This window comes from Cloeon dipterum, chromosome 3, assembly GCF_949628265.1.
Source record: "Cloeon dipterum chromosome 3, ieCloDipt1.1, whole genome shotgun sequence".
Taxonomy (NCBI): domain Eukaryota; kingdom Metazoa; phylum Arthropoda; class Insecta; order Ephemeroptera; family Baetidae; genus Cloeon; species Cloeon dipterum.
In genome coordinates, this window is record NC_088788.1 from 10,014,826 (window position 1) to 10,031,861 (window position 17,036).

The following is a 17,036-nucleotide window of genomic DNA, read 5'->3' on the forward strand; positions in this document are numbered from 1 at the left end:
CTTCATATATGTGCAAATTTTGCATTAAACGATGCAACATTAAAATTGCCGATCGTATATCCGAGAAAAGAACATAGTTCTGGCAGGAATCTAAGGACCTAGATGATTTTCTTTTAGTTAAACTAGACAGTTTTAAGAAACAACCTAATTTTCTCCCATTTTTGGTTTTACGGGCACTTGAATTTCAGGTATTTCTCCAAATCCGTTAAAATTGGTCGTTGAACCAAAATTTAGACAACGTTGAACTCGTCTTGTTAAGTGGACCAACTTTCCTGATGACCATAAATTGATAGGTCAAGGTATTTAAATCAAATTTTCGAGACGGAACTCAAATTTAAAAATGAATATATCATAATTATGCTCGTCTCCAAAGGAAAAAAGTTTTTTACTAAATCTTAGCTTCAAATCATCAGATTTACATAAACTGCTCACCGTTAGACTCTCCATGATGTTCCCTAAATGTACAAAGCAAATAAAGGACGTCAATTGGCCTAAAAAAGTAAAAATTTTGGTTTAAGCCATCTCGAAACTCATTTTAACTTAATTCATTTTGAACATCAGGCCGACACCAAACCAAGCCACCTTATTTTTTATCCAAAACCTGAGTATTTTTAAATTTTGATCGATAGGAGAAATTTTGTTTTAATTTTACCTAAAATTTTCTGCTTCTGTTGTTTAAATTTAAAACCTTTATTTAAGTACGATCAAAGAAGCCGCTTGGATGCCCTCCAGGTGGATAAATATTGGAGAGGAAGTCGTTCTTTTCGTCCTCTCGTCCGCCGGCCGCCGTCTTATCTCTCGGACAAATATATGTAATCCATGGCGGCGTCGCTCGTTTTTCCTTCTTCACTCTCACTCCGCAGGTGATCGTGCCCAGCGGCGGTCCTTGCACCTTTGTGTCTGCTGCTCCTAATGAGGGTCACATTGCGTGTTCTCGAAGCCATTTTCTGGTCAACCGAACCCATTCATTTGGATCTATTTCACTATGTGACGGATAAAGACCTTCACACGCTTCTTATCTAATTTTTCAATCTGGAATATTTCTTTTTTTTCCGAGGTTAAGAGAATTGGTCTCACTTTTACTCAGAAAAGGGTTAAAGACCTTTGTTGACGTTCGATGAATTTTTGCCCCTTAAAGTTGATTGATAGACAGGAAAAAATTGAAATTTATTGGAATTGCTGGATACAATAAGAAGTGTGTCTTATTTTGACAACTTTCTCCAAAATTTACAGCGTTTACCCATATTTTATCGGCAGATTTCGATTCCTCTCGTTGAGATCTATCTAACGGCATACGTCACGTTTTTGGGAAACTCTTTGTTGCGAGATATAATAAGATTTCAAGTAACGAAACAGTCCTCCATTTGAAAAGTATGCTAACACTTTTCTGAAAAATTTACACTACCTCCTAGGCCAATTTTGGTTTTTACTGAATCCTTAAAGGCATTAGTTTATGCAATGGCAACAAGAATTATCGCAATATATCGTTAATAACCAGTATCGAAAATAAAAATTTCCCCATGAGTAGTTTTAACCAGAATTTTTCTTGCTCCGAATTCTAATTACATCCAGTTCTTGTATCGATTTAAATTTTTTCGACCCTTACGTATTGCCAAATAAGTATTAAGGTGAACCTGACAATTTACCCGCGAATTTAGGGCATATACACGTTTATTTCAGTAGAATTCTGGCGTCATTGAAACAATTTTTTTGGCACTTTCGAGCGCAACTTGAAATAAACTTTGCACGTACGCACGGCATCAGGGAAGATTATTTTGCGCCAAGGCTGCTCTAATTTACCGCTTTTCTTTTCGAAGCAGCGACTGCCGCCGTCTGATCTTGAGCCGAGAAGACTAGTTCTGCAACATATTGACGTTTCACTCGTCATTTTAAGCCATTTTTTACATTAAATTGCCGCCGGAGAAAGACCTTTTGAATTGAGTTGTTGTTCGTCAGAAATCTCGTCGCAACCGGTCCAAACCGAAAGGGCATTGCACGCGGACGAAAATATTTTCTGCTCGCTTCCAATGAACAGTTATTGAACAGGAAACACGTTTCCTATATTCTTTAAATCGTTCTGTTGGCGTTATTTTTGCTAATAATCTGTCCTTAATTTTATAAAACCTTTATTGGAATAGGGTAATATTTATTTAAATCGTGTTCAAGTACTTATAAACATAGAAAACAGCAATTATCCGTTCTTGGCATTGACTGTTTGTGCTTGTTTATTCCTCCAGATTGCGATTAAGTCTATCGCACATTTAATTGCTCCTCTCTGCAGTTATTGTGCGTTGTTTCTCATGAAATATTTATTCACTGACGTCATTTATATCATCTGTGATACTGCAGGGAATTAATAGACCTGACACACTGCAATTAAGAAGGAGTAAATAATTACATTCCATTAACATGAAATTTAAAAAGCTTTAATTTTCAAAAGGTCAAAATCAACAAAAATCAATGCTTTCTTTTAAATGTTAAAAATAATTAAATAAAAAATCACAAGGATACAGTAACACCCCAGTTTAGACCTTGTCAGGTTTAATGAATTCTATTTTATCGCCAATAAAGCTGTTTCGTCTCGGAATGAAAATCAACCAAAGGTTTTATGATAGAATTGAGGGTAATTTTGTCACGCGGAAATTCAAAGAAACGTGCCTCTTCTAATTTTTACATATTTTGAAACTCATCGCCATTTCCCCTGTAGAATAGAAGGGTTTTTGGAGATGTTCAACCCCTATTTCTCTTTCACCCCTCGGCAATATCACAATGACAAAAATCATCATTCGTTACTTTGCTTCTTCGGCCGATTACTCACGTCCTCCAACTATTTTAAACCAGTAAACCTTGCCTTTCTCAAGACTGGAAAAGTCAAAAATCTAATTCATGATAGCAGAATTGCAAATTACATCGCATTTTAATTTTTCAATTTTCATCACAGCAGGGTTTAAAAAAGGCCATTTGGGGTTGGCAGGCGATCAACCCAAAAATAATTCATTTTTAATTCAAAAGCTTCAGGCTATAATCTAAATTTTAATGTTCTAGCATCATTTGAACTCGAGATATTCTAATTTTTCACCCACGATTTTCCTGTATAAACTGAATTTAATTTTTCCGACAATCTTATGATTCGTTCAGCACCCTAACAACAACAAAAACCAGGATCGTGCTTGAAAAATTGCAGACCATTATCAAATCTATTGAGGAAACACCCCTTTATGCCCTTTACTTGATTACTTTAAAAACTCAATTGATTTTAAATCCATATTTGAACAACTGCGGGGCAAAAAGGTTAACTAAAACTAACATGCTATTTTTAAAAGACTGTTTTTCAGATTTCCTTCATATCATCTTTCCCTAAAAATAAATCTTACAAATATTTCTAGACATGATTCTATTTATTTTTTATTTTGTAAGATGCGCACCGTGTGACAAATTGTTCAATTAACAGAAGCTTGGTTGAACTCAGTTGTATCCGGGTTTACTTTATAAAAAAATATAATTTATCTGGAATAGTATTTTGATCACCTTCTGCCTGACAGATTGGGAGCGCATGCCTTTGTTAATTGGTTCCGGGATCGAGCAAAAAACCGACTCAACCCCTTATCCAGACGGGATGCGATGTAATTTTATTTATAATCGAGTGCGGCACGCGTAGATCAGGAGAGCCCTTCAAAGAATAATCATTCCCTCCCCTCAGAGATCCCGGATCTCCTTTTTTTCATCTCTCCTCCCGACGCATTTTATTCCTTTATTAAAACGCAGGTAAATTCCTCTGTTTTCACTTTTGTGCTGACGCACTCGAGACTGCGTTGCTGAGGGGAATCCCTTGAGAATTTTCATCGAACTTTCGTTTGGGCGTTCGAAGACCTGAAGACATAAATAATCTGCTCTTGCGTGGGTACATCCTTTGCGGTTTGCCAATTTAACTGTGCCAAGGCTGCGTTTTGACAAAACCTAGATCACTTGATCCACAACCTCAGCACGCAGTCTGTGAAATATACGAGGCTACTGAAATCTGTCGCAAACAATCATCGAAACACGTTTTTCCTTCATCGGAAAAATGATTTTATTCTAATGCTAGTCAAGGACATTGCTGCAACTGCCTTTTTGTTTATTTGATGCCGATTTTTGTTATATAATAAAATTATTCAAATAAGCGAAAATGGTGTTTTTGGAGGTGGTTTTTTTAATATACCAAAATAGGTATGCAAATTAAACAAAATCGATTTTGATTTTGCACCAGGTTTTTTATTTCTGCTAAATTTAATGCAAAAATTTTGTTTTAACGCTGATGTGTACAACATATATTTTTTATATTTGTTTTATGGCTTTTAAAATTATTAATGCAAATTACTTGTAAATAATTTCTAAATTTTATATAATTTTAATAATTAAAATTATTTAATTTATTTGCAAAATTTTTAAAATATTTTTTAAATAATATTTTCTTAGCATCTAAAAGGAACAATAATAATTAAATAAATTTTGTACGCACCTGTAAATAAATTGTGTAATTACATTGAAAAATTATTATGAATGGACAAAAACTACAGATTAATCAAAATTAATTCAGTTTAGAGTTTTTTTTATTTGGAGGTGCTAAAAGAACAAGATAATATAATTAAAAGTGGTTACCTCTGACTGATGGGAACAAATTGCCGACGACAATCAATCACACGCCTCAAGTGGAATGCGTGGCCCGAGTCCAATTTTTTTTCAGTATTAAGGCCAAGTTCACGAGGATTATCAATTGTATTCGGGCAACAAAAGTGTGCCTGCAGCCTGAAAGGCGCACTTTCAGCGTCGCTCGCATTCTCAATCTGTGTCATAACAATTAACAAAAGGGAGAATAGGTTGCAGTCAATTATAAAAAATATATATGTGAGCGGCTGCAACGCAAGGAAAAAATTGATTGGCGTGCACTGTCCTAGAATTAAATATTTTTCTGATGCATGCAAAAAGCCTTCGATTTTTCCTCAGCTTGACTTTCAGTTCAAAATCTAAAGGCCATATAAATCTTGATTTCCTTAGTGTAAATTAGCCAGTAAAATTTTTCTTAAAATAGTCGTGTTTTAATTTTTAAATGCCTGTTTAAATTTAGTTCAAGATGAATCAGTTTTTATGAACCGAAATATTTGGTATTTTGAAAGTCTGTCATCAGTTTAAAAATATTGTGAGGGGATTTTTTGAACTTTTTTTCGCACATTAAGTTTCTGATGTAGATCCCATTATGCCAAAATCAAATTGGAAATTGTTATTGTTGCAGGAAAATGTTTATAATATCAACCATGTAAAATTGTAATTTTCCTATTTTTATTCGTCTCAAAAACAATTGTAGAAAATAGGACGGTTATTTCCAGAAATTTCCGTACAAACCGCTGTCAATTTACCGCCCATTTGTCAAACCCTGATCACTCAAACCGGAACGAAGAATTAAATTTTGTTAAGTAAACGACATTCTAGATTTTTACGTTAAAAAATGGTGATTTCTAAACTAAAAAAAATCAATATGTTTATTTTCATATTCGAGTTCCACTTCAAAAATGTGATATTTGTGACTTTGAGGTCAACAGCAAAGTTGTTTATTAGGATGAGACGAATTCAACGGTGTCCGAATTTTAGCTCTACGACCAACCAGATTATAGTTTTAGAGATTAGATTATACTAAAAATAACCGGGTTTTGGTCTTTCGACGCCGGTTAAACCAGCAAAAATGGGAATCGTGTGGTTATCTCAACGAATTTACCGATCAAAAAGATATAAGCAAAAAATCTTTCATTGAGATTTTGGCTCTGAGCTTTATTTATTTTTTAAATATTTATGAAGAAATCTCTTGCGACAGTCTCTAACGCACTGCGTGAGAATTACCTCGCTCTCATAACGAGTACGAACGTGCGTCACACGCATATTCAATATTGTTCATTTTCGCACTGGCGAGAGAAAGCACCGAAGATGATTTTTTAATTGTTTCTGAAAACAAAGGGCGAGCGTGCCGAGATGTCGCAAACGGCGACAAAAATTCAAGTGGGTCAGCATCAGCACACGACGACGGCGCCAATTGCCAATGCTCATGCACGAAAAGGTCCTCGCGTACTCTGACGTGTGTGTGCGAGAGAGAGAAATTTTTGCTTTATTGAAAAGGATGCTCGTGAAATGCAACACGGACACACGTGGGTTTGCCCGGTCGGTCCGAATGGGATGAGATCGAAAGTGAAATCACCGCCTTTGGCGCCGTAATTATATTCGCACACTCTCGCAACTGATCACACACACACACAGCATCACATCCTTGAAAATTTTCGGTTGAAATCACGAGCTTTGGTGCACACGGCCGCACCTTGTTTGTTTAGTTTGCAATTACGTCCACACCTGTATAAAATTAGCTCTTTTTCCTATATTTTTACTGGAATTTATTTATTTAAATAATTTTTTATTTCGTGTTTTTCAAAGATTAGGTAATTGTAAATATTAAAATCTAATAATTAACTTGGAACTTGGAACTAAAACCTAACCAAGAAACCTCATCGGAAAAAAATTAATGCTCTGCCGGTGCAATCAATGAAATAAAAAGGAAAATTTTGACTGTTATAATTAATAATTTTAAAAATTAAAAATAAGTCGATGGGTAAGATTTGTCTAGAATTTCACAGAATCGTAAAGGTAGTCAAATATTTAATTTATCAATTAGCAGATCAGGTCAAAATTTGTCACAAAATTAGCACAAATAAATATGAATTAACAACAACCTTAACATTTCTTAAAATTGAGAAACTACGATTTTTAAAAACGAACTTGAGTTATTATGAGCAAAGAAAATGTTTAAATCTTTCCTTAAAATCCGGAACTAAATTTAATAAAGGATTTAAAAATTAACCCATGCATCCATGAGTCATCAGCTTTACAAATTACGCAATTATTAATCCACGTGGTGGTGGAGAGGTTTAGAAATTTAGTCGTCAGTCGGTTATTATCGGCAAGCAGCGGACATAGCACATAGCAGCAGGTAAGGTTTGAGCCGTGAATGGGAAGACGATGGAATGGAGCTGCGCGCGTATACAATAAATTAGAAAGCCACTCTTGGTTAGTCAGTCGGACACTCTGGCTGCGCGGAAGTATGCGGAAGAAAGTGTGAATTGATCGTCGCACACGCGTCCGTCCGCAGACTCGATCGAGTCGGAAAGAGTAGCCGACCCAATCATCGTTGTCGGTGAATCTGAAGGAATTCTGCGCGTATAGAGTAATCACACGGCAAATACAACGGTTTATTACAGAATTAGTACTGCCTCCAATTGCTTTCCCCGCCGACAATCTCTGCTGTTGGAAAAAATCCAACAAAAACCTGAGAAATTCGAATTAAGAAAAAGCCAATGGCAAAAATATTTTAGACTCGGTCTAGAGATTTATTTTCTAAACACCTTAAAATTTTTAATGCTGGTGCGAGTCATTACTTATTAAATTTCCTTTGCAAGCTGTGATAAAATTTGAAAACTAAACATAAAAATTACAAAGACCGCTTTATTGTTAAATATTTCAGAAAAATATTCAAGCAAGTTTGACGCTTTTGATTAAGTTTTGTTTTTCAATTATTAATTTTCTATATAATATTTTTTATTGATGCTACTTCATTTTTAACTAAAATAGTTGTATAACAAACAACAAAAATTAGAATTTACTCAATATATTTTAAAATACATGCTGGGATTGATGTAACGTATTAATCTTAAATCTCCTAGTTTACTATCCAATTTTCATGAAGTTTTTCATTACAAATCAATTGCGTGTGAAATTTCGAAACAATTTTCTTGAAAATTCTGTGGAGGAAAGCAGTTAGTTGTTACGCAACTGGAGAAAATTGCATAAGCCGCGCGCGAAGAGTAATACGCATTTGAAATGCTTTATTCAGCGCCGGCTGATGATTATTATTCCTAGCTCGGAGAGTTTGTCTCGCGCGCGCTCGCTCGCGTATACACACATATTATACTGGAGCAATAGCAATGCATCCAGCTTTGGCACCTGCTGCTGCTGCTGCTGCTGCCCCAAGAGAACTCCGAATGAAAGTGAAAGTCATTGCACCGAGAGCGCAATAATTTTATTTATGGATTCTGTTGTTATTCTATACGCGTAACATGCCTGTTGTGACGATCAAATATGGATTTCTGCTAAGTTAATTAATCACGTTGCATTTCTATTTTTAAACACCTTGGAATCGGGAGAAACCCATTTTCAGTGTGTTGCAATGCAAAAATATCAGATGTCCTTTAATTTTTGAATTTTAATTTGATAAATAGCAAAGTGATGAGCTCTGATCAGGATATGGCCCGGGTTTAAAGTGATATAACGATTAAAGAAAAAATTATCCAGAACACGCTATCGTACTCCAAACAGCAGTCGGTTTCGGGCCTCATTAGCAAAAATTGACAAAATAATCCACGATAGCATAGGATTCTGGGCTGGATCATCATCGCCATCAGCGGCCGTTGAAAACGATCTAACTTCATTAAATGCGCATAAAAAGAGAGCAAGTGATGAAATCTGATTACAATTTCAACGAGATTTTAATAGGCCAGATTTTTTTTTAAATGAAGTGATTTTCGTGACCTTGACCTATAGTTTACTAGTTTTTTCACCATGTAGAATATTTCAAAACCAAATTTTTTATATGATATACTTTTAATCCAGGCAAAAGCTGCAATTTTGTGAACAAATCGCAAACTAAGAGCTCCTGTAATAAAGGCAGTTAAGAAGATTGATATTGCAAAACCCTGGAAAATGCTTGTTTCCAATGCATAAACCAAGACCTTCGGAATCATTTAAAGGAAAAATTGTTATCAGTAAGTGGTTGCAAATTTAGCATATGCTTTTCAAATACTGTCTCCTTATTTGAAATCCTATTTTAATTCACAACAATAGTTTCCCAAATCGGTTTCATGCGCTGTTGAATAGATCTCGTCGAGAGGAATCGAAATCTACCAAGAAAATGTGGTCAAGTGCTGAAAATTTGTAGGAAATTTGAAGGTTTTGAATTTTTACTGTAGCAGTAAGGTCCTTTTTTACTATTGAAAATTGTAGAACAAATTGTTTTATCGATCAACTGATTATTGCATCCCATAATTTTGAAATGTCTCGCTTTAATAATCCATTTTATGGACCAATATTTACGGTGTGACCCCACTAGCATTGATTTTAGGATGTCAACAGTGTTTATTTAGAAACATTCATAACTCTTTTGTAACGTTAGTATGATGTCAATTTTAATAAAATTTGAAATTAAAATGAAATAGGTCTCAATTGAGCTGTCAATTATCCTATTTCTTCAATTTTTAATCTACCAATATCTCTTATTTTATTCTATGGTTAATATTATCGGGGGAATAGCATCTCTGCACTGGCCTCTAAACTACTTTTGCTTGCAGCACAAAATATTTTCAGTATTGGAAGAGTTTTCGTTTGCTAACTGTTGTGTTTTGCTACTGGAAATGAAACATTTATTGGGAATGATTACTGATTTTTATTATAACTTGTTATTATCCCACTTCTTTGCTGCTTATGTCGAAAACATGGTTCATCTTAAATTGGCAATTAAATTAATGTCATGAACCGATTTGTAGTACAATATTGCTCTTTGCATAGACAAATCAAAGCAAGCCGATCGCATATATTGTAGTCGTCAATGGGGTTTTTTGTAAATGCAGGAATTGTATGTTTGTCGCGCAAAAAAGAACCATTCACTGTCCAGGTAAAGAGAGAACACCCTTCACACAAAAAATAGAAAAATAATAACAGGTGGTTGTTGTTATACCGAGATTTGTGATTTTTCTTTTGACTTGAAAATTGTGTATGTGTGTGTTCGTTCAGTTTGCCGCCTTGCTCCGGGACGATATATAATATATTTCATTCCAATGACTAAGGTGAGGGTGAGAAAGATTCAGACCAGCTGGAACAACTACTACAACTGCGTACACCTCGATCGTCATTGTTTGGTATTTCGAAATAAGTTTCGAAAAGGACAGAGGAAAAAAAACAGGAAAATAAAAATTGAACAAACGGACTGGCGGGAGCAAGTGGTGCAAAAGTCAGGATTACAGGACAAAAGCAGATTTCGGAAATTTGTGCAGGTGGATTCCAGCTTGCGAAGAAAAATTTGTAGGAAATAAACGTGCGTTATCCGGAATAGTGTCACCACTGCCGTACAAATTACAACTTTTACACAACTCGTGACATCACTTGCTTCGATTTCACAATTTTCCTCGCTGGCCGAGACCCCAACGCACGGAAATTTCGATTTCTGTTAAAAGTTCATGTCCTCAAACGAAAGTAATAACTGTTGTGCTGCAAATGAAATGATGAAAATTGAAACGCAAGGCCGAGTAATAGAGAAGCCATTACGAGGCTTGAGAGCGACCGCCTCGATTCAGTGGTTAAGCCATAGAAAGGGGAGCAAAATACATTTTTTTCGAAATAGATGTGTTGAGGAGAGCCAAAAGCACTATTCTTCCAGGGCCACGTCAATGTTTGCTGACTCTTTTATTAGGTGGTAAATAGGTTTTTTTATATAAAAGTGTGACCGGCAATCGGCCGACAAACTTCTTTTTTGGCTCTCTTCCCCCGTCTTTGTTGTGGATGTTTACTTCTCCAGGGCGGTGTTGGTCTTGAGGGCAATCACGCACTCCTCACCGCAAGATTTGAGAACAGTGCACTAAAATTGAGAAAATATTAAGTGTTACTACCCCGAAAACAACAACATTTTTGGCTAAAGACAACAACGAACACGCTGCTGATATTTTTCGTTTGACTGGTTTACTAACAGAAAATACAAACATGAAAAACAAGGTTCACAGCTTACTAAAACGATGCATGCAATTCATTATCTGCTAAAAAGCAAGAGATAAGATTTGACACTCACAAGCAAGTCTTTGCCAGAATCGAAATCAGAGCGGAGCTGTTCTCCGAGCTCTCCATCGGGAACCTTCAGGTCCTCACGCAGGTCTCCATTGTCGGACATCAGGGTTAGGTAACCGTCATCAGAGATGTCGGTTAGCTGCAAGAGTTTTATGTGTTTCGTGATTCATCCCAAGAGAAATAGCAATTTTTAATAAAGCAGCAGGGAAATTGAAACCTACTTGGTAGTCCTCTCTTTTGACGAAAGGCACATCCATGTTGTGAGTAGAAGGACAAATGTCCTCATACTTCTTGCTTGAAAATATGTCGATGCCGACCAAGTGAACCTTTGCGTGACCGTGTTTGCCGGTCTTTGAAGTGGACATATCGACGATTTTGCAGGGGCGACTCTGCGGAATGAGACTCGGAATGAAGCGGAATGACGCGGGTAAAAATTCCTACGCTTACCTTGAGCATTACGAATCCGTTTTTGCGGAGGGCAGAGCATTGCATGGGGTAGGTCTGTGAAGCGCCGGAATCTCCGGTTTCAAATTGAGTATCGTCAAGCTGGGTATCTGCCATTGTGGTTCAAGGTGTTTTAACCAATCTGCAAATAAAGACGCAGCGTCTGAGTGAATGTGTTTGTCAACACGACGACGCCGTGCGGAAGATTATGCGTGCGTAGTGGGCGAAAACAGACACTGAGGTATTAAAAGGCATGGCCGAAGTGTACACACACGCAGCCGAGGGCGTCGCTGTCCTCTTGCGTGAGCCGCCCACGCACCCCCGTCGCGGGGGTGCGCCCTTTCGGCGTCCCGACGCCGGAATCGGCGGTGGGACGCCGAACGGAGGGTGGAAACGTGACCGTTTCAGCCGAAATTGGGAAAAGAAAGTCAACATGGCGGGAAATACGGTGAGGCCCTCGTGCTTCGGCCGTCAACAGGGCGACCGGTTTATCGCCTTTTTCGGGGCAAAACGGCCACGGAAACGTGCAGGGCTGGCCGAACGCATGAAAATGCGGCTCCGAGTACCGATCAGCGCCACTCGTCGCCGGCCGAACGGCCGAAAAATAGGCGAAAATGGCGAAAAATGTCGAAGAGGCATACTCACATGTGTCCAAAATGGGAACTGAGGGTCGCGAGAGTCAATTTGCGCAGACGCACCACGTTTCCGTTTCATACAGCAGCGGCGGCAGCGGCGCGGACGGTCGAGTTACATACTTTTGACACGGTTTCTTTAAAGTTCACCGCTGGATGGCAGCACAAGACAGCGCAAAGGCTGCCTGAATTGATCGCTCGATGGGCGGGAATTCGTACTGGCGCGCAGGGAACTTCCCGCAAAAGATAGAGTTGAACAGGTTGCAACGCGAAATCGACGAATCAGAAAAAAAGAATGTCTGTCTCATCCATTCCTTTATGCATGCATTCTCCGTGGCATTCTCGGCAATTCGTAACTGCATTTTATTGAAGGCAAGGCAGAGGACGTATGGATGGACTGACATGAGCTGGAAATAGTCGAAATAGTTAGCTGTCCTTCCCCATTCAGACACTCGCGGTCGTTGTGGTCTTCTTACTTAAAACATTTTACATTCATGGACAAGAGCTAAGTGACGCAAGGCTGGCTGACTGATTGTTAACGAAGTTTCCCATTTTACATTACATACAGGTAATGAAGCTCGTACAACTCTTTATCATTAATTTTGAAACAAAGTTGAATTTGTGGAGAATTTTAAATTGATCTTGAGTTTTATGTAAACATACTTTGGTCATTTTGTAATTAAATTACATACATCAGTAGAATGTAATTTTTTCCATTTACATAACCAGGTACTTATATATAATATGTATGTACAACAGTGTTCGTCCCATGTACACATGTATATACTAGCATTTTGAAGAAATTCCCAACATTCTAAATTCTAACCTTTTCTCTTGCTTCCGACATTCCAGTTGTTTGTTTGGTTTGTTGCTTCACCGCCACCTTTCGTACCTTGCTGCCAAGTTTCAATCACACTTTTAGGCCACTCTTTAGGAAACGTCTGCTCTCAAATGTACGTTGAAAATTCTTAAAATTGTGTATAAGAATTATAATTAAATCTTCCCATTTTTAGATACCAAAATGAATCCGCCAAACGAGCAAAAGGTTGTGAAAATGATCACTTCTATTTTGGTGACCGAGAAGAAATGCATGTCACCCCACGAGCTGATGAGTGCGTCCAAAATCAAATTATCAGAACGAAATGTAAATCATTTACTTCATTTTCAGGACAGTACAGAGATCAGGTGGGAGAAAACATTCCCTATGTGAAGCTGGGGTACAACAATCTGATAGAGCTGCTGCAAACTATACCTGGAATGAGTGTCACGAGCGGGATGAACAGAGAAACGCTCTTGGCCTATGACGCATCTCACACGAGCTCTGGACACATCCAGCAGCTGGTGATGCGGCAGAAAAATCAGCCAAAGAAATTTGGCCGGCCCGGCACTTTCAGGCCTCCCATGCAAATCCGTGTATGTGTCTCTTGTCAAGAGAAATTTTAAAAACTATTTTCATGATTTATTTTCAGTCGACTAGGTACATCAATCCACATTCCTCTTATGTGGTAAATAAAAACATAATTTCTCTTCTATTTCATTGAATAAATATGCTAAGCTAATCACAACCTAGCACAAATTCCATTTAAGAGTTAAAAAATTTATCTGTTAATTTTTATTAAATCTCAAACATGATTTAGCCGCCACCAAGACAAATGCCTGTGATAACCCCGCCAGTGTACCATTCGGTGCAGCCTGTGCCTCTGTTTGTACCTTCAGTGAGTATCTTTTCGTTCTGTGGCAGGTCAAAAGTTTGTCTTTAATCCCTAGTATGCTCAAAATTTAAAGCAGATGCAGCTGAAGGCTAGCATGGAAGCTGCGAGGATGCATCCAATGGGGGCCACGGAGAACCTGCAACCGAGGCCGGTGCTGTGTGCTGAGAAACAGCTCGCGCCTGCCTTCAAGAATCTTAGCACAAATGCTGGTGGCAGGAGTGTCCGCTTTGAGAAGGAGAACGTCTACATTCCGCACTTGAGTGAAAATAAACCAGCCCTAAGTGTTGCTGATGGCCCTGTTGTAAAAGACTCGGCCCAGCCTCAGCCGCCGCTACTGGTTCCTAAAGTGGAAAAATTTGTGGTTCCTAAAGTGGAAAAAATTGAGAAATTTGGTGATGTTCTCATGCCTATGACAGATGAAAATCTGGTATGAAATCTATTTGCTGATTGAAAGGCAGCCCTTTCACCCCCAACTGTTTAATTTAACTGGATATTAATATTTGGCTAGCATAATCCTTTCTAAGTCCTACAAATTTATGGCTAAAAGTAGTGGTCAAAAATAAGAATAATACAAGAAGTATTTTCTGACCTACATAGTGGTCATTTTGTGCTTCGTTTAGAATACCACACTTTTTTCTATTGCAGGTTTTCTGAAAGCCATTGTAAATAACTAAATTTAAATTTCATTTTTGCTGAAATTTTCTACCCACATGCTCGAATTCTTGAGTTGGAAGTATAATGTGGTTTAGTAGGCTTTGTGCACATTTGTTTCGGCTACTAAATTATTCTTTTTACTTTCTAGAATTTAATCACTCTGAAGAAAGAAGATTTGGTTGAATTCGTTGTTAGACCTCGGACAGTTCGGACTGATGAGCCCATGCTGCTGAATTACCAGTTCCTAGGAGATGATTTCTTGCTTTACTTTGCCTACCGCAACCTCAAAGGCAAAATTAGAAAAGGTTGATTATACTTTTAACTTTCTGATATTTGTTTTAACAAGAACTGGCCTTTTTTATTTTAAATTTTACTTTAAATTTAATTAATTGTATTACAGATTCTAAGTCAATTTGGTGTGGAATGTCCTACTCTGGATTAAACACACGCAAAGCCCTTCTTCTGGTGGAGCAAAACAGGAACTCTCAGTGGCACAAAATGATAGTGATGCTTGGCTACATGGACATTCTTGAGGTATAAATATAAGTCATTCAAACTCTCTTGTATTTTTAATTACATCTTGATCTATTTTAATCTCTAACAATAATTGTAGTAGAGCTTCTGGTGGCTTTTTTATCAATACGTAATGAGCTTTACTTAAAATAATTCCTCTTGAAAAATAAGCATATTTTGATAACGTTCCAACTAGAGCGTCAACCGGAATTATTTTTCAATCCTGAGTTAACCTCTTCCCAGAATTCAAAATAACAGTAGCATATATATGTGCCTTACCAGAGTAACTATAACTTTGAGAAGAGCAAGCTCAACATGCTTCGAATTTTGGACACACTCTCTGAGAAGTGCACCAGTGTTTTTGTCCTCACTCTGCCTATGGTGAACAGCAACACAGAGATAGGGAAGCGGATTGAAGAGTGGAACAGATGGCTGCAGTCCCTTAAACCAAGCGGTGAAGCTTCGCTTGTTGGAAGGCGACACAAAATCAACAGGCTCGTTGAAGAGGCCCCGAACTGTGTCACAATCGTCGACCTGAAATACGCTTTCTTCACCAACCTGGCTTGGTGTGGAACTTACAAAAGGTACCTTTCTGGCCTCTAAATTTGAGGGTTGTTAAGTTAATTGGAGCTTTGTTCAGCCAGCAGCACTGCCCTCAGGGAAAGAACTTCTCTATCGGCATGTGGACTCATTCGACAAGGAAGTTTGTCTACAATTTCCTGTCGAGGTTGATTTGCCCCCAACAGTAAGGATTCAGATTAATCCTTGTACATAAATCAGTTTGTTCGTTTTTACAAAAATTCTGTGCCAAGAAAATGTGCTTGGTACGGCTTATCACGATGTAAAGCCTTTTGATTGCTTTCAAAGGCCGCCCGTCTTTTTACCCCTAAAATTTAAGTGGGGTGTGTTTATTTTTACAGAACAAAGAAGTACTTAAATTTCCGCTATAAATTTGTACATATCTTGAGTACCTCTTAGTCAAATTAACACAAAAGATAAAATTGACGCTTCAAGAAATAAGAAGAATCTCCTGATTTTCCATACTCTAACCCTCTTAGATGGCTTAAACCATTGCAATCACTAAAAGTGAAATTTCGTTTCTCAGCAGTTTAATATCTCGTAAATTTAAATAAAGCGGAGAAATAAATAATATAAGTAAAATTATACCTAAATAATAATAATATTGCTTTTATTTGCATTAGGGTTATTTTTGTAGGCCCAGTGCTAGTAGTGAGATAAGAAATTGAATTGACACTCAATTTGCTATTAAAGTAACTTTTAGTATAGATTCTCTGGACCAAATCATTCTTATTTCTTTGAGGGTTTTCTGGCTAGTTCTCGCATGGAAGAAATTTAAATAAGAATTGTATGGAAGGAATGCTGTGGAACGATTATAAAAATCCACATTTCTGCTTGATCAAGCAACTTTGCAGGAGATTTATTTTGTGTTAAAATTTTGAGAAACAAAGAGGCATTAATAAAAAGATTTTCAGTTCTAACACTCATTTGTTTTAATATTACACCCTAATTTGGAACTCGTTGAATGCGTGGGTATGATCAGGGCTTCCCAGTTCCCAGCAATGCGTTAAACCAGGTTAAGCAAACTAGGATGCTGCCTTCCAAATTTATTTGTTAGCTCACAATCGGTTCTGCAAGTTTGATAATTCGTAAGGAAAATCATTAAAATTTAACACTTATTAATGCAGATTTATTGTTAGCTGAGTAGCAAATGATTAGAATTTCCCTCGTCGCCTTCACTCTAGCAAACTAGACAAATTCCGGGCTCTTTTCATGCAACTGAAAATAATTCAGTTTAGTTTCTGAGCTTTGCACAATTTTTCGAATTTTTCCGAAAAGTTTGTTTGAGCTATAGCCAACCATGGTGCATAATTCTCCCTCTGGTCGCTTACATTTATCTTTACTAATAGCTCTACTGATAGAGTAAAAAATTACTAACTTTGGCAACCACTTACACGATTTGGTGCAATGCCATTCTTATGAAAAAAAAACGAGAGAGTAAGTAACGATAAGTAAGAAGTGTAAACTTATTAAAATATAAACATGTCAAATATATTTCGCTTGCACCCATAAAAAACTTCACCTGGACTTCTGGACTTTGCCCCTCAATCGCAGTTCTGATAATGGGAGCAACCGCATTTTCAACGTGGCTTTCGCGTCA

General features: G+C 37.4%; 2 protein-coding genes across 3 annotated transcripts; one reads left to right on the plus strand and one right to left on the minus strand.

The window, feature by feature from the left end:
• Positions 1–9,487: 9,487 nt before the first annotated feature.
• Positions 9,488–12,122, minus strand: eEF5 (eukaryotic translation elongation factor 5). Its single transcript, XM_065483585.1, has 5 exons — positions 11,992–12,122; positions 11,350–11,488; positions 11,124–11,291; positions 10,907–11,041; positions 9,488–10,699 (listed from the first exon to the last, which is right to left on the minus strand). The coding sequence occupies exons 2-5, from the start codon at positions 11,461–11,463 to the stop codon at positions 10,628–10,630; spliced, it is 489 nt and encodes a 162-aa protein (XP_065339657.1). The 5' UTR covers positions 11,464–11,488; positions 11,992–12,122; the 3' UTR covers positions 9,488–10,627.
• Positions 12,123–12,395: 273 nt separating this feature from the next.
• Positions 12,396–16,356, plus strand: tej (tejas). 2 transcript variants are annotated; one of them, XM_065483584.1, is made up of 11 exons: positions 12,396–12,546; positions 12,831–12,931; positions 12,992–13,090; positions 13,147–13,391; positions 13,448–13,483; positions 13,616–13,693; positions 13,764–14,117; positions 14,493–14,649; positions 14,745–14,878; positions 15,140–15,441; positions 15,498–16,356. In XM_065483584.1, exons 3-11 carry the CDS (start codon positions 13,000–13,002, stop codon positions 15,604–15,606), a joined length of 1,506 nt encoding a protein of 501 aa, XP_065339656.1. In that variant the 5' UTR covers positions 12,396–12,546; positions 12,831–12,931; positions 12,992–12,999; the 3' UTR covers positions 15,607–16,356. The 2 variants fall into 2 exon arrangements, with proteins under 2 accessions (XP_065339656.1, XP_065339654.1); XM_065483582.1 differs by having other exon boundaries at positions 12,399–12,546; positions 13,746–14,117.
• The last annotated feature ends 680 nt before the right edge of the window (positions 16,357–17,036 follow it).